At 36.6% G+C, this 23,082-nt stretch overlaps 1 protein-coding gene across 4 annotated transcripts in view; it reads left to right on the top strand.

Moving 5' to 3' along the window:
- Positions 1 to 13,012, top strand: part of BRD1 (bromodomain containing 1) — a 58,921-nt gene extending 45,909 nt beyond the window's left edge. For 3 of the 4 annotated variants that reach the window (XM_068189777.1, XM_068189776.1, XM_068189774.1), the window contains 5 exons: positions 2,502 to 2,637; positions 3,906 to 4,033; positions 5,891 to 6,000; positions 8,243 to 8,397; positions 11,107 to 13,012. In XM_068189777.1, coding sequence (XP_068045878.1) covers positions 2,502 to 2,637; positions 3,906 to 4,033; positions 5,891 to 6,000; positions 8,243 to 8,397; positions 11,107 to 11,290 — 713 coding nt within the window. In that variant the 3' untranslated portion in view covers positions 11,291 to 13,012. The remainder of the gene's footprint in view (positions 1 to 2,501; positions 2,638 to 3,905; positions 4,034 to 5,890; positions 6,001 to 8,242; positions 8,398 to 11,106) is intronic. The other variant, XM_068189775.1, reaches the window with a different exon arrangement.
- Positions 13,013 to 23,082: the final 10,070 nt, after the last annotated feature.

Here is a 23,082-nt window from a genome sequence, read left to right as displayed (position 1 = left end):
TAAGTGAGTCATTAAACTCACAGCTTATATTTAAACTAGAATAGGCCTGGACTGCCACCTCATAGAACTGTCTCCATTGCTATAGTTGCATGTTTCTGTTTGTATCCCTTGTTTCTTAACTTCAGCAGTCAGGCGATCACATGGTTGCTTTGTCCAATGTGTTGCTGAAAACTGGCTGCTTACCATTTCTTGGTACTGACTTGTTGACAATGAGAAGACACCATTGCCAGGGATTGAGTGTGCCAGAATGTCCATGTTGGTGACAGTGCAGTCATAAACTGATTGAAATAATACAAATATGAAGCCCCTTTTGTCCTGGGTGTGCATGTACAAAACCAGTGTATGCAGAGATAAGCATCCAAGTCACATTTGGCTTATATATGGTCAAATGTTTTGCACGTGCTCTTAATACAGGTATTCCTTTCTAATTTCACAGCCCATTGGGAATGTGAACTGTGCCCTTGTTCTAGCAGCAGTCATTACTTGATCTGTCTTCCTGTTTAAAATGCAGTCTGTGATCTGACTTGTTTCTGCTGATAGCTGCTTCACATTAGCTAGATGCCTGAGCGATAACTTGAGTAATGTGTCTCCAGCTTGTGGCAGGATGAAAACAAGTCAGTTTGTACACCTCACTTGAAAGATAAGTCTGACAGGATATTGAAGAATAAAAAGTAATTTTTGCAGAGACATAAGAGATGTCCTTTGCAGAAAGTTTATTTTTAGCTTTTCATTTCAAATGCCATGTGAAATGTACTGTAATAACTTAAATTCCCCTATACACTTTTTCATAAAACATACTCTGTTTCAGCTCAGTCTAGGACCCAAGTCCCCCTTAATCTGCAGATATTTTTATCAACTTGCTAAGAGTGAGGACAAGATTAGTTAATGCCACTGAATAATAGTTTGGTGCTTGACACTCAGAACAATGCTACCTTTATCATTTTTCTCCTGTAGGAATTCAAAGGCAAATATAGGAGTTACAAAACAAACACTCTTGAATGAATATTTACAGCGTAAACTAAATTACAATGAAAGAGAATGCTTATATGTAAATCTTTCAAAACCTTAAGTAAATACACTCTGAAAAAAAATCTGAAATTGTGTTGATAATCCAAATGGAAGATCTCCTGGGGTGGAGGGGAAAAACCCTGTAAGTCACTATACAGAAATGCTTGAAAAATTACTAGATTGTAAAAAGTAACTTGCAAAACTCAAGTTCCTTATTTATCAGCCTCCTTTGCAGAGATTTTTGTAGCAATCAGACTGGAAGAATTAATAAAGGGAGTTCTTCCATAATTGTTTTACACTAAAGGGCTCTTTGGAGGGGCATGTGAAGTTACATAACCTAGTTTGACTGTGTCTGAATGTACAATGTTCATGATGGCCTTCAAGTCTTTGGTAGTGGTAAAGATGTCTGGGATGGGTAGGTCTTTCTTGTGTTGTGAGCGGCATGCCCAGAATTGAATTTGTTTTAAAATGTTGTTCTCTTTGTAGCCTACAGTTTGCAGTAGCTGCCTGCAGGCTGGTACCATTGCCTTTGTTGAGTGCATTTCTGATCGTATTCTAGAGTCTCTGTGGGATTCTTTCTTTGTCAGTCTTAATGTCCACACCTCCACAAACACTCCCACATACTCTGGAAAATCTTCAGAATGCTATCTTAAAACTTTTCATTTGCCTCTTTAATCAAGTATAGAAATTACTTAATAAGGACAATACTGTTTGTATAGCAAACCCAGAGCAGGATTGGCAACAGCCCATCAAATAAGCAGATTGTAATATAAAAGCCTTTTTAAAGTTTTAATTACAATTATGAAATTAAATTGTAATATCCTTTGATGTATATAAGCTTTTGTTAGGGGAAGGCTAATTAAAAACAGTACCATGTATATTATTGATTGTTGGTGACAGAAAATAGTCAACATTATGTCAGTCAGTCTGAATTTACTAAAATGGAAAGACTACCAGGAAGAATTAGATAGTGTTATGAAGAAATCCATACCAGTCTTTACTTCCAGTGTTTGAAAAGGATTTTAATGATTATAGCATTGCATTGAAATAAGCCTTTTATTGACATGGTAATCTGCCCGATTTGTAACATTTTATTTTCTTGGGTTTTTTTCTACTTAGCTTTTGCAGCATGATTGTTTTAATAGTTGGAAACATTACTGCAAAGACTGATTTGATACTCCATGTAGTATTTCCCATGTTACAATCTCTGTTTGTTTTTTTGGTTTTTTGGGGGTTTTTTTTGGGTTTTTTTTGGTTTTTTTTGTACCTTACCTAAAGGTTCATCCTGTCTTGAAAATTGGGACAACGGGAACTTCCTATTTATAATATTCCCTTGAAATTACATATTTTGTTAATATTCACATTCTTTTTCATCACACCAAAATACTTGAAGAACAAAACAATAATGATACATTGTGTAAATACAAAAGGTTGTTAATGAAAATGGTGTGTTTTCCAGTTTGATGCAGTTTATTTTGTGTGTTATGCTGCAGGTCTATCAAATGGTTTTGGAGATGAAAGTAAAGAGAGAGCATTAGATGATACTCCCGGAAGAAAAGTTGAACCTCGTCGCCGCTGTGCATCAGAATCTAGTATTTCATCTAGTAACAGTCTCTTGTGTAACTCAAGGTAAAACTGTAAATATGAAATACAGATTTGAGACTGGATATATCAGTTTTCTGTAGTGCTTGTGACCCACATTGGAGGATTGCATCAATTTTGGAAAAAAGAGTGTATTTCAATTTTCTCAAGTTTCGTCAGATCTGAGATACCTTTCAGGATTGCTGGGATTCTTCTGTTGAATTCAAGTTATTGCATATCCAGGCAGTTACATTTTTAAACTGACTGTGCTTCTTTTGCTCTGTAAAGATACAGATATGTTTTTGCATATAGTATCTTGGCTTAATTACCTTCCTAATCCGGAACACTAAAAATGTGTGTTTTTATTTTTGTGGGGGCAAGAGAGAAGCAACTTAGTCTTGTTGAGAGCAGAGTCTTGTACACAGAAAAGGTGGTTCCATAGCATAGAAAGCAGAGTCTTGTACACAGAAAAGGTGGTTCCATAGCATAGAAAGCAGAGTCTTGTACACAGAAAAGGTGGTTCCATAGCTTTGGAACTGTAGGTTGTCAGTCTGTGGGTTGCTGACTAAGTACTACAGTGTTGATAGTAACTCTGCACCAGCTATTGACTTTCTCTCCACGGAGTCTATTGTTAAAGGCAGGACTGTCAGAATGGATACTTCTGCCACCATTGATATCTCCATCACCAATGGTGTATCTTCTGAAAGAACACTCATTTCTGGATGAAAGGTAGCTGTCTCCAGTCCTGAGCTATGAGGATAGGACATACAGGAGAGTATAGGGTAAATCCCTTAGACAGAAAAAGAGGACTTTTTTCATGTGTTCAGGTTAAGGGAATGGTGTTATTGCAGTCATGTCAAACAGACTTTCAGAAACAAAGATAATTTATTATCCCATCTATTTTAAATGTGATATTCTAGATAAAATTGTCAATATAATTGTTCAGATTCTATGATTTCTTGAAAAAGACTCAAGTGTGTAGAAAACAAATTTCCCATTTTGAGTAGAGACATTTCACAATTGAAAGGCTGGAAGTTTTTAGTGAAAAATTGAAGAGAGAATAGTTGCATTTTCTGTGTAGTAGAACTGGTGGAGCAGTGGAACTGACTTTTGCTGATAACCAGGCAATTCTGTGTATGAAAATAATCAGAGCTTTGGCTTTTATGTTGCTTGTATTTGTTACTCAAAATATTTTTAGAGCTTACTCCACTGATTTTACTCTATACTGATGAAATTTAAACTCTCGTTCAAAATTTTGATTTATAGTGAGCAATGTTAATTATCAAGTAATGATTTTAATATTAATACTTTTGTAGTTTTAGTCTACCGAAGTGTGGTAAAGGTAAACCTGCCCTGATACGGAGACACACACTGGAAGATCGAAGTGAGCTGATATCATGCATTGAAAATGGAAACTATGCCAAAGCAGCAAGAATTGCAGCTGGTAACTATAAATAATTGAATTCTTAATAGTATTGTATGATTTTGTCCATTTATTTGACAGATTCTAACATTATTATTTTTAATGCTTAACACATTGAGCCTTTTGAAACTGTTGTTGATATCCTTCCAGAAACTACTGAATTCTGCTTTTGACTCTTTAAAAACTTTAAAGAATAGCATCTGACTCTGATTTTGATTAATTTTCTCCCCTTCCTTGAGGAAATAATGAGGTTTTGAAATAAAAAGAGAAGATGAGTTTTCTTTTACAGATCTTGTAAATGAAAATTAGTAATCCTATGTGCTAGATTAGTAACCCCTTACTACCATGTGGAATATACTCTTGACTAGGAAGAATTCTGAGACTCTTACTTGTATATACTTGTATATACACCTGAGAAGTCTCTGAGTCTGGCTGAATGCATCCTGTCAGCTTGTGTATGATTTTCTATTCAGCATTAAAATACCATTTTCTTTGCAACTGAGAATAGTGTAGATTTCTTTCTTGTTAGCTCTCCTGAAGAAGAGGACTTGTACTGTTTTTATGTACCAGATACAGCTCCACTTACATAGTTTTTGAAACAGTTTGTAAATGAAGAATGAATTAATTAAAGCCATCATGGCTCTTTCTAACTGACATGTGAATACTTTACAAACTGTTACTAACAGAGCAAAGAAACAGAACTTACTGTGCCGAATGACTGACTTAATTTTTTTTAATGTGATACTTTTTTCTTGCTATTTCTACTCTTAAAAGGCCTTGAACCACTTTTTTCCCCTGGTATTTTTTTTTGTAATGTCAAGATAGAACATGTATCTGCATACCACCTTTCTTTATAAATAAGCAATGCCCATTTGAAATGCACTTTCTCTCAGCAGTATGTGTCACCTGCCTGCTGAAAGAAAGTGCAGCTACAGCCCCTGAACTGTATCTTGGTACCCGGTTTCCCCATACAAGAAGTGCTGCCTGACCTTTCCAGCATATGAACTTGGATAATTTTTCTTCCTTTGATCACCACCCCCAGTTCCATCTTGAGGCTGTAAATCACTGTCTTCTGATCAGTCTCTGGACTGTATCTAGGGGACCAGTAGTGGTTTTGGTTGACTGAAAGGCTTACGCCTGTCTCAGGTTTCAATACATTGCTGAGCAACGGAGAAGAAAATTGAGGATTCTGTAGAAGTGCACAGTAACTTAAACTCAGTTGTTTGTTGCCCTGCTTTTTGAGAAGAAATAAAACACAAGTGCTGCTGCCTGGAAACCTGTTGACATTTTTGAACTTGACTGCAGGAAAGGGCAGGGCAGAGAGACCAAGAAAACTTGTGAAAAATAAATAGAAATCAAAACGCAGGTTAGAATTTAGGCATAAGAATAGAAAGGTGTACCAGTATAGTTAAGTTATGAGGTGCTAATCTCAGTGTGGGTATCCAGGCATCCAGCCCTTGGAAATATATACCATGCAAATTGCATCTCGAAAATCATCACCTCTGTGACAGGATTGTCATCACGGTAAAAGAAACTGTTATTTGAAGTACCATACTTTTATGTTTTCTTTGGAGCATTTTCAAAGGGAAATAATAATTGGAATTTGGCAAACACTTCCTAAGAACTAAGATGTTTTAGTTGTGCTATTTCTAGAAGTGTCTAAACTCTTGTTCTTTATCGATAGACTTGGAAAAAAGTATCAGTATCGTGTAAAGAGCTCTTACAAATACTACCTTGTTTTTATTGGTATGTGTGTGAAAGTTAGTATTGGTATTTGGATTCTAAGGCGCGTGAGCTATTGATTAGGAAACCAAGAACTGCAGATTTGTCTGAGGTTTCATTCTGGAACATTTTAATTTTATATTTCTTTGTTCTTAGAAGTTGGGCATAGCAGTATGTGGATTTCAACTGATGCTGCAACATCTGTTCTTGAGCCTCTAAAAGTAGTATGGGCCAAATGCAGTGGATATCCCTCTTACCCAGCTCTGGTAAGTGCCCAGCTTCCCAGAAGTGCAGTAGTGGCTGTTTCTGGTCTGAAAACACTATGCACATACTTAAGGTAATTGGTAAATTCCCATTCATGTTAAATAAAGGTGGCTTATTCTGCCCTTTTTACTATGCACTGAGTTTGTATAGTTACTGCAATACCAGATTTTAAGTCAATAATTTCTGCTACCCTGCCAGCCTTTTGAGATGTGCAATACTCCTGTGTCGTGCAGCTAAGCCTCCTGCAGCCACTCACTCGCTCCTTGTGGGTGGGGGAGGGAGTTGGAAGAGTGCAAGTGAGAAAACTCTTGGGTTGAGATAAAGACAGTTTAATAGAGAAAGCAAAAGCTGTGCACACAAGCAAAGCAAATTCATTCACCGCTTCCCATGGACAGCAGGTGTTCAGTCATCCCCAGGAACACAGGGCTCCTTTACATGTGGCTCAGGAATACAAACGCCATCACACTGAATGTCCCATCCTTCCTCCTTCTCCCCCAGTTCTACATATGGAGCATGATGCCATATGGGATGGACTATCCCCAAGGTCATTTGGGGTCAGCTGCCCCAGCTGTGTCCCTTCCCAACTCCTTGTGCACCTCCAGCCTTCTCACTGGTGGGGCAGTGTGAGAAGGGGAAGAGGCCTTGACTCTGTGTAAGCACAGCTCAGCATTAGCAAAAACATCTCTATATTGTCAATGCAGTTTTCAACCCAAATCCAAAACATAGCCCCAGACCACCTACTGTGAAGAAAATTGTCTCAAAAATTGTCTCTATCCCTGCTAAAACCAACATTCTTGTCTCAGTAGTCTTTGTTTCTACATTATATATTATTTCTGTTGCAAAATGAGTATAAAAATACTCTTGATGCTGCAGCTCATTAAAGAAACAAAAAACTCAGTTGCTGGAATAAACTGCAGCCAATTCTGTGAATGATGTACTGGAAACTTAAACTGTTAATAGAGGAGATATATATGTATGTGTGTTAATGAAGGAGAAACAGACACAGTTCTGTTTACATCAAAGCGTGCAGAGACACTATGGATGAGGTTTGGCTGTAAGCCTTTGGGGCCTATGAACAGCTCATACGCTGGCTTGATTTATATACGAGTCTGGATAATCACAACTTTTAATATGTGTGTTCTAAGGACAACATGAAATGTGATCATACAGAGTCAGGTTAAAACCTCTGGAGGTGGCATTCAGAGCACTTGAGTTCAAGTACCCTCAGTGGGTGACTCAAAGACACTTGAGTCAGATGCTGAAAATGTGATGATTTGATGATTGTCTCTGGAAAGATATTTGTGCTAGATTTAAACTGATGAAGACCAAAGGGTTCCTTTTGTGCCTTCTCCTTTATGTCAGCATTGGTGTTACTGAGAGTGGGATAAGTTAATTGAGGAGTTAAACCTCTGTCAAGAGAAGAAAATTCTTCTGATTTCTACGAGCTCCCCACAGCTTTCTATTGATTTATTTCCCAAAGTCAGTTTTCTGTGGATTAAGTTTGGTGCCAGTGTGGATGGTGGAAAAACAACAGGAGTTCTTAGAGTAGCAGATGGGTAGAACAGGCATAGAGTAAAAACCTTTCTTTGGGTGAAAGCTAAGCACTTCATAATGCTGTGAGCTGCCTGCAAAGGAGTTTTTCCATCAGGATGGTTAGTTTAACGTTAGCAGCATATTACCTCTCTCCCTCAAGTTTTGTTTAGAAAGACTTTGTGACTGTAACTGCATGTTTTGCTGAAGACTGGGTCATTAAATTGGATATGCAAGATATTTGAAAGTTACACCTCTTTTTGTTTTTGATTTTAAATTTTAGCTCCAGAGTTTGAGCATGTATTTTATCAAAATACTTATACCTTAACATAGGTTGGTACTTTAAGGTATATGAATTACAAATCCCAAAATTTGACACTAGTTATAGCTTCTAGAAATCCTGGTTTAACTTTTTCATTCTAAATACCTGCTTGTCAGTTCAAAGTTGTACTAAGTGAAATTCAAATGGGACTTCTAAGAAGAACTGAAATTGGTGAAAAATGCTTTTTTCTGTCTTTTCAGTCAAGTCTGCCACTGGGTCTCCACTATGCCTATTCAGCTTATGTCAAAACATTGTGTGTAACACAAAGTCAGTTTATATCCAATGACTGTTTAGTTTACTATTTATTTCTTGTTAACTTAATTTGTAATACTTTCTTAAAATCAATTACATCATTTTAAAAATGAGGAACTGTCCTTTCTTCTCTTTTACAGATTATTGACCCTAAGATGCCTCGTGTTGCTGGCCATCACAATGGTGTTACTATACCAGTGCCACCTCTAGATGTACTGAAAATTGGAGAACAAATGCAGACCAAATCAGATGAGAAACTATTCTTAGTACTATTTTTTGACAACAAAAGAAGTTGGTATGTTATTGAAGTGTATTGTTTGATGCAGTTACTTAAAATTTTAAGAACCTGTAGCTTTGGTCTAGAAGAAAATTGAAACATTATTTTTCCATGGATATAATTCCTATGGAAGTATAAACTGTAAGGTTAAAATTTCATATTTGAGTCTATTTTTGGACCAAGGTATATATCATCACTGAAAAATACCTCTTTATTGTCAGTTTGGAAAAATATATTTTAAGTCAATAAATAGTCTTTTTTTATTTACTTTATTTACTTTTAAGTGACTTTCATTTATTGATCTGATGAAATTCCTTCATTGCTTCATAGGTTTTTTAAAAGTAATAGTCTAACATTTATCTCTATCATCCTTCATCATTGCTTTCTGAATTACAACACTTCTTCCCCCAGTCTACTCAAGTGCATTTTCTTTGAATTTTTAACCTCTCTTTATTTCAGTGCTTTATTAGCACTTTCATTTGAACTTACTAAACTTTTCTAAATTCTTTTTTCATTAAACCTTCCCTATTTCCATTTATTTTGGCGTCAGCAATATGCTGTGTAGAGCCTGAAGGGGATAATTCACACAACAAAACATTCTCTTACCCTCCCCCATGGACTTTGGTTTTAGGGCTGGTGGGGTTTTTCTGTGGAGGTAGGAGGAGACACACAAGGTTTTTGGTCTTCTTTTGGTTCTTAGGTTTGGTTTTGGTTTTGATTTTTGGTGGGTTTTTCCTAGACACGGAAGCTTTTCATTGACCTTTCATCAAACTATGTATTTCTTTTCTATGTTCTCTGTAGACCCTCTCCTCTCCTAGTTTCCATACAGGTCAAGCTAACTGTAAATCTGTCCATGTCTTGTTTTTCTCTTGAATTTGCTTACTTTTAGCTATCAGTTTTCTCTTTAGATGATTGTATGTGGTGTTGAGTGCTGCTGCCATTCTCCTGACTCCCTCTGTGCCAGTTCACTCTCACTTAAATAAACTTCTGCTTAAAATTTATAACTGGTGTTTGCTCTGCTGCCCCTTAGATTTTGTGGCATAATTTTTCTGTTCTTTAGTTATTTTCTTAATTAATTGGTATTTTGTCTTAATTATCTTTGTTCAGTTGCTTAGGATTCCATAAGATCCTGCATTCTTCCGCCTTTGTTTGCGGAGAATACTGCATTTAAACATAGTCAGCCTTGTTTCTCATTTTTTTCCCCTACTGGTGTTGCCAGTGTAATGCATGTTTTCCCTGGTCAATTTCTTAATAATTGCTCTGATTGCTTCTTGATCTGGGGAGTCCTCTGCAGCTTAAACTTTTCTGATTAGTCTCTATATGCAGGTGGTCCTAAATCATGTAAATATTGTGCAAAGTTGTCTCTAATGGGTACTCTGCATAGATGGACAGGAAAAGACTCAATTCTTCTTCCAGCCCCTTTCCTCTCCTCCACCCTGACCCCACCAACTTGTTTTGGTAATGATTCTTTTATTGTGATTATTTTGGCACTCATAATTCTATCTCTGTTGTGTTCCTTTTAGTCTTGAACCCCTGTTTGTTATTTTCATTGATTTGCAGGGTGTCTGTCACCTTCGTGATACCAGTGTCTATCCCCAGTGGATTTTCATATTTGTTTCTTCTTCTTCCCTGCTTATATCAGGAGGACTTGCAAAGCCTTCTTTTAAAAATACCTTCTTAAAACTTCCTTTGATCTGTATTAAAACTTATAATGGTTAGACTGATGCTTTTCATGCTATTATCATACTGTCTGTGTCCTTATACTGACTGTTCACATTTTATTTCAGTGTGTGTGCTCAATACAATAGGCCTCTAGTTTAGAGTCCTTTAAGAAAATGAAAGTAGCCAAAATGAAATTTTTTGCAGATTTGACTGTCTGATTTCCTGTTGGTTTGGCTTCAAATGGTCTCCCTTCCAAACTAATGTTTTTATACAAAAGGCAGGCTTCTGCCTTTTGCAGGATTGGAATTGCAGAGTACAGTAGCATATCTTAAATATATTCATTAATTGACCTAATTTTTGTTTTCCTCAGTGTCTGTGAATTTGGAAAACAGTATTACAATCAACCTTTATGAAAATGGCCTAAATTTAATTTAAAATTGTAAAGTAAATATTTAGAATGCTTTAACTAGAAGAACGGGATGTAGAGTTTTTTCCATTATCACTCCTCCATGCCCAGAATTTGAAGATATTTGTGGAGCTTGAAACAGAAAAGTACCCTGAATACAGAGTTAGTAGGATTTCATATTGCAGGGTAAAAGCATGCTAAAGCAAAACTTCCTTGCCAGCTTAGCTTTCCCCATAAAGAACAAATCAAGATGCCTGAAATGTAAGGCAAAAATCCATCATCTGAAAGCTCCTTGTCAAAGAGAAACAATACTGTGTCAGGTGAATCTTGAGTCATGTCCATTGTTAGTTGCTGCTGCCTGTTCTTTAACGGCATCGGTATTTTAGGCTAAGTTCTTTCTGTTGATAGTTAATCATTAAGTACATATCACTAAGTGCAATCACAGAATACATTATGGAAGAGATTTTCTTAATATTTAATGTTCTTTAGATTTTTAATGCAAATAAGCACTATCTTAAAAGGTGTTTTATTGTTTTATTTAAGATGGTAAAGCTGATCTGCGATATGAGAAACATGGCATAGTAGCCCTGACATTTCTGGACAGACTTCTTGATCTTATTCTATATTTAACAGATTTATTTTTTACCCTTTTCTTACAGGCAGTGGCTTCCCAAATCCAAAATGGTTCCCCTTGGGATAGATGAGACCATAGACAAGTTAAAAATGATGGAAGGACGTAATTCAAGCATTCGAAAAGCAGTAAGAATTGCTTTTGATCGTGCTATGAATCACCTGAGTCGGGTCCATGGAGAACCAGTCAGTGACTTCAGTGATATTGACTAACAGAGATTCTCTAGCAAGGCATGAAAAATTCCACAGAGACTTGAGCTCTACTAATGAACCTCTTTGTCTAAAAGAATGTATTGAAGATACAACCCCTTAATTGTTGATTCAGTGGCTGAGTTCTGCAAACTTGAAATAGTTGAGCAATTCTTCTAAATCACCATTGCCATATTGATTAATTATTTTATTGTGTTGTAGATTGGAGGATTTTCCACTAAACCTGTTAAAATGTCTTGTTCATAGTGTTCATAATTGTACATAAATGTATATTCAACACTTAACTTATTCTGATTTTAGAAGTAGCTCCTTAATTCCTTTTATAATTTTGTTGGGGAGGGAATTGGTTTTTGTTTTTTCCATGCTTTTTACTTTTTTTTTTTTTCTTTTTTTCTGAGGTTAAGTTACCTAAGCACCATCTTCCAGCTTAAGGTGTTTAGTGGATAGTAAAGCCTAATATCAAAATGGCATCAAATATATGTTTGCCTAAATCATATACAGTATGGTGCTGCTTGTATAATTTCTTCCTTGGTCTGTAGCTTCTGAAAAAGACTTCTGAATGTCTGTGTAAATTGTTGCTCTTTGCACAAAGTACCACATATTTAAGATTGCTGTAAATTTACAATTACAAATATGTATTTTAAGAAAGGAAATTGCATTATTTTGGAGGGTACTTTGTGAGAAAGACATCAATAAAAATTATACTATGTACATCACTTGCAATTCACCAAAAACACTCCATTGTTGCCCAAAATGACTTAAGGTTGTTACTGTTTTAAACAAACCTGGCTTAAAGCCTGCAAGCACATTATTTCTTTCAAAACCATATCCCATTTATCTCCCATTGGTTTAATTTTGTTGATGTGTGTGCCTCCCTGTGTTTTATTTATTGTAGAAAATGTATTAATTTGCTTTATAATGAAAAATAAAATTGACAAATATATTGATAAGCATTTTTATACAGGCACATGAGAAGACAACTTGCTTTGGGAGAAAAATGTATTGGAAATTGTATAAAATAACTCGATGGTTTGTGTGTAATTTGGTTTTTTGGTAACTTGTAATCTTTTGTTTCCAATGAGGGGATTTATGTAACTTTTAATTTAGAACACTTTGGTAGCAATAGAAACTTTGGATACATTTTTGTATGGTACATGTGATGTATATAGAATTAGTACTTTATTTTTATTTTTAAGAAGTAAAGCATTATGTTTGGGCAGGGGGAAGAAGGAGGGTGGGTTTCCAGAACTGCATTTTTATATTAAAAAGAAAAAAAAATAAAGTCAAGATATTGATTGTTGTAGCTACTTTATTCCTACCTTCACTGAGAAACTGAATTTGTAACAATGAAACGGCAAGGTATGTTTGCAATGTGATTTATAATGGCTCCATTATTTATAAATGCACTGTGTTTGAACTCTTTTGCAGTGATATCGTAAATACTGTACCAAGTTATATAATATGAAACACCAAATAATGCATATGAATGCACGAAGTATTTATGCCCAGCTTTTTTATAAAGGATTAGCAAATACAGCAAAACCAATACTTTTTAAATCTTTTTTTTTTAAAACTTCATTGAATAGCATACTTCATTGTTAAACCTGCTTGAATCTTTATTTTAAAGGGACAATTACTTTTTAAATAGTTTTTAATGTTTTTATTCTCTATTGTTTGTAATACCCCCGTAGAAGCTTGAAATAAAATTTCTTTCTCAACTGTAAATTTTGTCCTGAATTTAGCCCCTGAGATTTTGCTGCAGTGCCCATTTTCTTACTCCATGACTGAGCTGTTCCAGAGGCACTGGACCAAGAAGCTGAATGTTCTCCTGTGGCACCCAGCATTGTCCTTACTGAGCCCTTTGCAATAGGTATTCCAGTTAGCTGAGACCCGCTGCCTGTGGCGGACCCTGGTAATTAAGGATGAGTTGGATAAACTTCACGAATGACCAAGCCAATAGTTTTCTCAGACTTGACAGCAGACACAGCTTTAGGGAGAGCAGTGATGGCAGGTACCCTGGAAGGACCATCATTGAGGTATGCTGCTCCGATGGCCACAACAGCCACATCAGTTAGAAAAATTAAAATCTGGTTGTTTGCATTAAATACAATGACTTCAAGGATCTGACATATAATCATGCTCTTCTTTAAAGGGAATGGAACCTAATTTGGGCAGTGTTGAGACAGTAGAACGACTTGTTATTAGGACTCTGTTAAAGGTATTCAAAAAAATGCGCCGCATTGGATTTTATTTCAGGCTGGTTCCACAAAATGTACTCAGATTTTGTGTGTGTAAAACTAGATAATGATTCACAACCTCGTGTGCACAGAGGAACACCTTGGAAAGCTGAAATGCAGTTACAACAGAAGTTGGAAGATGACAGTACTTGTTTTGTAAGGATGCTGATACCTGTGAAATACGAAGTGCCGGTAAAAAAGCACAGAGTTGCAAAATGATTCTTCAAAGGCTTCCTTCGTTCTCAGTTGCTTCGCACACTAGCAACATTGCAGGGGGGAAAAGAGCTCATCTTTTGCAAAAAAGAGCATTAATTATTTTTGCATTTTTTTTTAATCACATCATCAGGGAAAGCTCTAGTTCGAATTTTGCTCAGACTTCTGAATCTTATTTTATGACTTTTCCATTCAGAGATGGTTTCATCAGTTCTTTGGGAAGGAAAATGTGCTGCCTTCATCTTACAGAGGACTGTATGCTCATATGAGAATTATCAGCTGGAAAGCTTTACTGATTAAAAGAAGCTTGTTAAGTATCCTGAAAAACCACGATGCATCTTCTTCTGATGAAACTGGCATGAAAGGCTCATTTATTTTTATTCTGGTTATGTGGTGGAAACTGTCCCAGGAATTCTTTCCAGACCCTGTCAAGAGGAGGTTGCAGCAGTGATAGTTGCTGTTCCCAATACTCTCTTGTGATGAAATCCAGTATCATCCAGCGGCTCTTGAGATTGGGTTAAAGCTTAAAATAATTTCTCAGACTTGCCAGTCTTTGGTGTGACTAGGGTGTTTTTAATGGATTTCGTACCTACTTAGGAAAGGAAGTCTGAGCTCCAAAGCTGCCATATTTCCAAATTCTAGGGCCTAGGCAGATGAATGTGTGCATATTAGAGTGTACTTCACTATGTTTTAGACTAGGTTCTTCTATGATGGTTATAATAACAATGTAGAGTGGAAATGAGTATTCTAATGGAGAGAAAAACTGGACCACATTCTGGGTTGCCAGCTTCTTGGGGAGTGTTACAGTTATAAGTACAAGGTGTAAGTTTGCACATTCACTGCTCAGTTCTGGAGTGGTCATTTCTTGTTAATAGAAGTGTAAGACCTACATCATCAGTTGAAACTATGTGAAAATGTCATTTCTTGTATCAAAATATGAGCAATTATTGTATACATATTTAGGGGGAACTGTGACTAGAGAATAGTGTTTTTTTGAAAAAGTTTGTTACCAACTTCAGTGATTTTTTTGGGGAATGTTGTGATTTTCTGTCTTTTACACTAGAGGGAGCAATGCACACAGACCATCAACATCTAAAAAATAAGTATTCCGTTTTTCCTTTTCAAAATGCTGCTATTAAAACTTGCTGCTTGTAAACAGTAAGTCTTGCTTCTAGTGTTTCTAGTCCATCAAAAGTAGCTTTCTCTGTTCTTGCTGCAAGTGGGCTGATTCGGGAATGCTTAATTATGACTAGAGCTAGTACAAAGGACAAATAGCTCTGGATTTTCTGGCTCTCATGTCTAATTACAAGTGACAGATGAGTAAATTCTTATACTTTTATTTAGTTGTTGGTTTTCTTTTCACAGTTGCATTCTGTAATGTTAGAAAATGACTCAGAGGCGGTTGCTGCTGGTAGCTCAGTTGCAAGTCAAACACATTGATTAACAGAAATACTCAAGTTTGAAGGCGAAGGTTCCAGATGAGGCAGTTGCTCTGTCCTGCAGACTGGCAAGGGGAGGTTGTCTTGAGGATGTGTGCTAGGGAATCAAATAAATTCATCTCAGTCTTGTGATCATATGGGTAAAGGTTCTTGCCCATGTAAGAACAAACTTTCTCATCCCCACTATATCTGTAACAGAAAATACAGAAGTGAAATGTAAATGGAGGAGACATTAACTGTCCAAATCCAGCTTAGCACCTTTGCGTTACCTTGTTTAGATTTTTGTTTAACATCATTCAGTTGCTATGACTTGCCTATTTTATCAGTTCTTCCTTGAAAGATTTATTTCCTCTAAAACTTTTAATGTAGAAGAAGGGTAAATTCAAGGTAATGGAAGTTTGGAAAATAATATTTTGGAATAGCATTTTTTTTAACTTTTGGAAGTCAGTACTTGATAGGAAGGGGCTGTAAATTTATTTTTACCTGCGTACTTATTCAACTTTTATTGTCTGTGCCCAGAAACTGCTATCAAATCTCTGATGGTCAGGAAAGAAAATACAAGAGCTCAGCAGCTGTACTTTAATACTAGTCATGATCTTTTTCAATTGTTTCTATGTATTAAACTAACAGTGCAGTGATTGTGGTCACCCCATTCTATTTTCTGCTTATACTGCACGGAGAGAGGTGACAGCATAAGAATTTTATTTTCCTTTTAATAATTCAAAATATTCTTTAATTTTTTTAATTAATCCCCCTGATATCACATATCTTCTCATCATGCTGCTGCTCTGCTGCCTTTGTGCTGCTCTGCTCCTTTTTATTTTCACAGTTCCTCCAAGCTCAGCTCATTTTTTGGTCATTTTGATCTGTTTTGAAGTCTTCACTGCAGCAAGCCAGCACTTTCAGCAAACCAGGGAGATCTCCATTTACTGGGCTAAAGTGGCTAAAGTCTGGCTATACAGAGAGGTCTGGAGTAATGTGAATAGCTTCCATGTCCGATCCTTTGTTGCTTCTCTACATGAAATTTTATGTATTGATATCAACTTTTCTCATCTCTCCTGTTAAGCTGAGGTTTTGGTCATAGCTGTCTGGAGCGATTCTCCACAAGGTGAAGGGCTTCACCTTGTGAATTCTAGGGAGCTTCCCTGGCAACAGTCCCAAGTAGGTTTAGCCTATCAAGATGGGTTAGGAATAGTCACACGTCTTCCTCTCCTATGGTCAGTCACTGGGTCCTTCACTCCTCCAAATCTGGCTTCATGAGGAGACATTTACTGTCCAAATCAAGCTCTGAGGATAAGAATTTTCACATCCTTATTTTAAAAAAACCCCAAAACCAGAAAAGTCTTATCTCAATCCATGGAAAGTACAAGGAGGACAAAAGAGAATCTGCACATGTCATTTTAATGGGAAAACAGTTGCTAATAGATGGTGCAAAGATGATAAAGGAATGGAGCTGTTTGATTGATGATTTGGGCTTTATTTGTCACTGTAATTGAGATTGTGACAGTTCATTTTTTCAGACTCCTAGTCCTTGTTAAAAAAAGTTGATAATACCCTCTTTTGTAATTTTGCTTTAGGGCCATGGAAACTTCATTCTCAAGTAGATGGAGAACCACAGGAACATGAGTCATTTTTGTCAATAATCAATAGGGAACTATTGAAAAACATTAGCAATTTTTTATCATGAAACTTGTAGGATTTTGGGACTTTGAAGATTGTCTAATTTTTCAGTGTGCAGAGTTCACAGAGGTATTGTAGCACTGTAAATTACTTCAGTTGTAAGAAAACCAATCATGTCTCTTTTTCTTAGGAGTTATTTAAAAAATAATTTATGATTAAGGTGTGCATGATGTGTTGCTGCTTAAGGTTTTCTGTTTAGCACTTCTATAAGGAAAAAATTTTAAGGAAACAATTTGATAAGGAAAATAAGATAATAAAATTATCTTAATTACAAAAAGCCATAAAACTTAATAATTAATGTAATAGCTATAATATTGATATCATATTTAAAATAATAATATTAAAATAATGAAGATAATATATTGTAGAACAAAGGGATCTACTTTATTTACCATAAGGTTTTCTTTTATAATAATTCTGATTTTTAATGCTGCTTTAATAATAGTCTGTTGTCCCTCAGCTGCTCCTCTTTCACTGAGAATGACTGACAGCAAACCAATACTTGTCAGGAAGCACGAAACAGAAAACACAAGATGTTACACAGACGAGAGCAGACATTTGGACAATCCCCATCCAGGTGCTCAGTGCATCAGTGCTTCCCTTCCACGAATCACACAGTGCAGGAACTCATGGGCAAAGCAAGCAAACAAGCATCCTGTATGGATTTGACATGTGACCACTGAAGCAATGGGGTAGAGACAACTGGGCATTAAAAACAAAACAAAAAACCTAATAATTTTGTGACAAGAACCATGCAATAGCAGGTCATTGTCCTTGATAGCACAGAAGGTCTCTTCACTGCTGTGTTGTTAATTGTTAAGCTGCCTCATGACAGGTAAATATGACTTCTTACCTAATTTTCTTAAATCTAATTTTGCTATTAATTATTTTTCTTTCTGTTCCCCAATTCATATGTTAAAATAAAGTCAGAAAAAATAATCAGAATCAATCATTCCCAGGATGAGAATGATGATGTGGATTTTGCTCTCCTTTTCATTTACTTACTCTCACATTCTGTTTATTATTTACTTCATGATATTTTGTACTCTTGTGGTGGTGTTTATACGTGCCATATCATTAAGAGATATAAATGTTCTAGTTTATTTAAAGATAATTATATTTTGTGTAAATAAAATATGTCATCCAAAGTTGCAATTTTTTTCTGTTTTTCAGAAGACCTTCTGGAATGGACTGAAAAATACTTCTCATAAAAATAAAGTGTAAGAGAGAATTGTTAGCAGTTAAGAGAAGTTACTGAATTTGATTTATCATAGACTATGCCTGTCAACCAGAAAATACAAGGAAAAGGTAAAGAAAACTGCAGAGGTAAAGAACTGACAGCAGTACAATAGCTTTTCTTTTAAAAGTCCTAATTTATAGGCAAGGAAAAAGAGGCTGCATAGAAAATGAGAGCAGGATTCTCAGTTTAGAGTTAGAATTAAAAAAAAAAAATAAGGTCAAAGACAGTAACAGCAGCAGATAGTCACATGACACCTCCTCCAGAGCCTTGTATGCCACAGACTGTTGATGCTGCTTATTACTGCAATTGTTCAAAGTGTCTGTCAAGTCTCCCATGCTTCATATAAGCTATTTGCATAAAAATAAACCATTAGCATTTTAACACCTCAGCAATAAAAAGTTTTAGTTTTGAAAACTCTGGTCTTATTTTATATTTAACATTCAGTAGTTTCATTAATCTTGGTTAGTGTGACACTGTCTTCTGTGTCCAAGGTTACTAGAGTTGACAGTGATATATTCAGTCAGGTTAGGAGTAGCTAATGAACTACACAAGTCTGTTTTATTACCTGTCTCTCTAAAAATTACTTTTGGGGACAGCCTGAAGTTCATATTAGCTTTTGTATTCAACAGTCTCTTTATTGTCAGCTATATGTATACAATTACCAGTTAAAGAACAAACAGCCTTAAAAGTGAAAACACAGTTGCAAGGCTGAAGCTGAGCCTGTTTAGCTGTTGCATTTGCAGCAAGAGTACAGAGGAAATCTTTGCAGTAGATACTGATCCTCTCAACCACACATAATCAAATTACCATTTTCTTTTCTGATATTCATGGGATCTGCTATAAAAGAAGACCACAGGCTGTTTGGTTATAAGTTTAGACAACCTCTTACTGATTAATTTGATTACAAACAAGGGGGATAAACAGTTCCAGAGCAAGACAAAAGCAATACATGGCTTAATGCTGCTGCTGCTACCGTTAAATTAGTTTTGATAAAACTCCTTTTGATGGAAATTGAGTGAATTGCCAAGGACAGTCAAAATTCAGGTTGTCCTGGGCCACAGAGAAAGCCTGGGACAGATCTAGGAATCAAGCTGAACACATTTCTGCCTCAGTGAAAAAATTATGTCTTCTTTTTTAATCATTTGATAGATTTGGAATTTAATTACTGGCTCAGCTGCTCAGTGAATTTTGTTTGAAAAGGAGTGTGTTGGGCTGACCCCAGCTAGCAGCAAAGCGAAGTAGAACTACTCCATCATTCCCTATGGGATGTGAGAGTGCAGAGGAAGAGAGAAAACAAGTGAACTTGTGGGTCAAGATTAAACAGCTTAACAAGTGAGCATGAAATATGCCTTTGGGCAGTTCAGGTCGACAGCTGTGGCTGCATTTCCTCCCAGTCTCCTTCCCCTCCCAGCAGAGAGGCAGGGTGAAAACCAGAAGGATATCGTGCTGTACAAGCACTGCTCAGCAGTAGCCAAAACACTTGTATGTGATCAACACAGTTCAGTCACAAATCCAGAACATAAGACAATATCAGCTGCTGTGACATTCCAGCCAGACCCAGTACAATAATTTACGATTTCTTTTCAATTTGCTTTTGTTTTGCATATCAGCATCAATGGTCTTATTGCAGTAAATGTCTGATTTTTATTTTAAGGCAGAAGTCCTCTAACCCTTTGCTAGAATAGTCAACAGTGCTGTAGGCAGAGCAGCCCTATGGGATATGGGAGACAGATTCCCATTTCATTCTGGGGACACTGAACATGGGCTGCTGTTACCCCAACCTGCCATCCATTCTGTAAATAGGAAGCCTAGTAAAAAAACCCTTGTTGAAATGAATATGCTTCAATGAAAATGAAAATTTTTGCCAAAACCAGATTTATAATTATATCAAAAGGTTTTGCTTCAGTACAGTTATTTATCTTGGTCTCTTATCTACCCATAAATCTTGATTCTACCTTATTTCTACTCCCATGTCGCAGATGTGAAACACAATATAAAACTTTCTCTTATAAAACAGATACTAAGTGATCTTAATCTATTTACTGCTAATTGACTGCTGGTACCAGTTGTTCCCAGTATTCAATCTATATGGGTATGCCATGACAGTATTGAAATAAATAGAAGTTCTGCTGTGCATCCTGGGAATGCATTTGGGGACTACCAAAGCAAATTGTGTGTGTAGTTAAAGAGCTTAAATTCATCTGTAATGTGTTTCAAGTTATGGGATTTTACCAGTCTCTGCTTCATTTAGAAACTCCATTTCCATTTCTTTATGTGCTGATAAAAATATGAATGTTTTAACATTTAATTTAAGTTAATTTCATACTGCTAGATCTCAGGGCAAAAAAAAAAAAAAAAAAAAAAAAAAAAAAAAAAAAAAAGACAGGTTGTTAAGTATTATTCCCTAAATACATGTTGAAGTAGTAAAAAGAGAAAAAAAATCCTTATTTTGGAAAAGTGGAGGCACAGAGTTTTAATCAAAGGATAGCAAGAAATTAGCACAATGGTCTTTGAGGGATTTGAGTACTTAATTCTGATAGATGAGCTGCTTATTTGTACAAATATACTACAAAGAGAAAGGAGAACTATGTTAGGCATAATTCGTCCTGTGAAAAACTTTTCTTATTAAGACCAGCTTATTGTGAAAACACAGTAAAATTATAAACTGCATTTATATATTTCACAAACATAATTCATTTTCACTAAATGAGTACAAACTTAGCTAAATAGTTTTCCCTCAGAAGCAAAATACAGATACCTTAATGAGCTGAATTTTGCCCAGACTTAAGGCTTGGGCTAAAATTCATGTATCATCAATGAAAAATTACAGCCACAGACCAAAATTTTTGCAACAAAATTCTAAACCTGACTCTCTTACTCAGTTAAGGTTGTTTGCTTGCTTTTTTACTTGTTTGTGTTTTGTTGCTCCCCCTCTGTCTGCTCACCCCTTATAATTTCTGATAATCTTTCCCAAGGGTGGAACTGTAAAAGTAATTCCCTGGAGACAGACATGAAGACGTGGCCCTGTTTTCCATTTTCTCTGTCTTGCTTCATCTTTCAGATTTCTTAGGGGCCCATTTTTAACAGTCATGGCCAGGTTTCCCTTTAGTTGATTTTCTTTCTCCTCCTCTGCTGTGAGAAGGGAAATGAAATTGTTAACTCTGAAGGAGGTAAACAAACTGAGCACATCTTCAGCATGGGGCTTTACCATTGCACAATGTGAGATTAAGAGGGTGCACAAGAACCAATTCATGTGGATCCTGCTCTGTGCACCCAATCCAGCCTGCTGAAGTAGGCAGGCTGAATTTTGACAACTAACATTTACAATTACATGACAATACGTATCCAATATGAAATTTTAAATTAGCTGCTTGGTTGGATTTCTTGTATTACCTATTTTAAAACAATACATATTACAGACAAATACAAGTCTGCAAAGGTGCTGATTTCCAGACAATATTCTGCAACTAGCAGTTTAAACAGAAGAAATATACAAAAATAATATAAAGGTAGTTAAACCAGTTTATTCTTCAATAAATACCTCTGTATTCTGCAGAGTAGAACTGACTCATGTCCAATTTGTTTTGATAAACTAATGCTTTTTAGATAGAACCCTCTTTTTGTATTATGGACCACTTGTAAAAAATATTATAATATATAAAATCAGTCCTTTCAGTCAATTTATTACTATTTGCCATGGTTTGATTCATGCAGCCCATAAATGAGAGGGAGTTTGCTGTGTGAGTCCTTTGACTGTAACTGAAGTCACAGAGTTGACTCACTGCTAGTGATGTCTCCAGGATAATGTAGACAGTAGCAATATCAGTATGCCTTCAGAAGAGAAAGAATATAATGCTCTAAGACTAAATTATGAAAGTTAACTATTTAGAAGGCCATGGGAATCTCTAGGGTGGGACATAATTAAATCCTGACGTTCACAGAGGAAGAGTTGCTGGCAAAGGATAAATCTAGGGCATTAAGCTTTAAACAACTTTTCAGTTTTAGAAAGTTTATTTTATCAAAAAAGATCCCATGCTTGCATGAAATAGAGAAATTTTGACACTGACTTTGAAAATTAATGTTCTGAGGCCTATTTAACCCATTGGATTGGATTGGAGTGGCAAGATCTTAGTAGCAGAGGGGCTACAGCAGTATCTCCTGTGTGCAGATTCCAGAAGGTTCCCCCATGTCTCATGAAGCCAGTGCCCTCTGGTTCCAAGACACATCTGGTGCTGGCCAAGGCCAAGCCCACCCATGATGGTGGTGGTGGTGCCTCTGGGATAACAGATTTAAGGAGGGATGAAACAGCTGCACAACAGCTGGAAAGAGGAGAGTGAATGTGTGAAAGAGCCCTGCAATACAAAAGGAGTTGGAGGAGGTGCTCCAGGCAATGGAGCTGGGATTCCCCTGCGGCCCCTGGTGCCCATGGGGAGGCAGCTGTGCCCCTGCAGCCCCTGGAGGAGACTGATGCCAGGGAAGGTGGATCAGAGCTTCATCAGCTGTGATCCTGTTGGAAGCCCACACTGGAGCAGACTCACAGGGAGAGGAGCCCAGGCTGGAGCAGGTTTGGTGGCAGGACTTGTGACCTGTGGGGGATCTATGCTGGAGCACAGCAGGAAGGACTATCTCCCAGGGGTGGGACCCCACTCTGGAGCAGGGCAAGAGTGTGAGGAGTCCCCCCTCTGAGGAGGAAGGAGAGACAGGGACAATGTGTGATGAATTGACATGACAACCCCCATTCCCCATCCCCCTGTGCTCCTGGAGGGGAGGAATTAGAGAAATAGGGAGCAAAATTGAACGTGGGAAGAAGGGAAGGGTGGGAAGGTGTTTTAAGATTTTATTTCTTCTGATCCTACTTGGGTTCAATTGACAATAAATTAAACTAATTTCCTCAAGTTGAGTCTGTTTTGTCTGGGATCTGATCAAACAGCTAAGTAACCTCTCCCTGTAACTGCTGTGTGACATCTCCCTGTCTTGATCTCAACC

This window comes from Anomalospiza imberbis, chromosome 5, assembly GCF_031753505.1.
Source record: "Anomalospiza imberbis isolate Cuckoo-Finch-1a 21T00152 chromosome 5, ASM3175350v1, whole genome shotgun sequence".
Lineage (NCBI taxonomy): Eukaryota > Metazoa > Chordata > Aves > Passeriformes > Viduidae > Anomalospiza > Anomalospiza imberbis.
The sequence above is the reverse complement of the archived record's forward strand: the minus strand, read 5'-3'. Positions and strand labels throughout refer to the sequence as shown.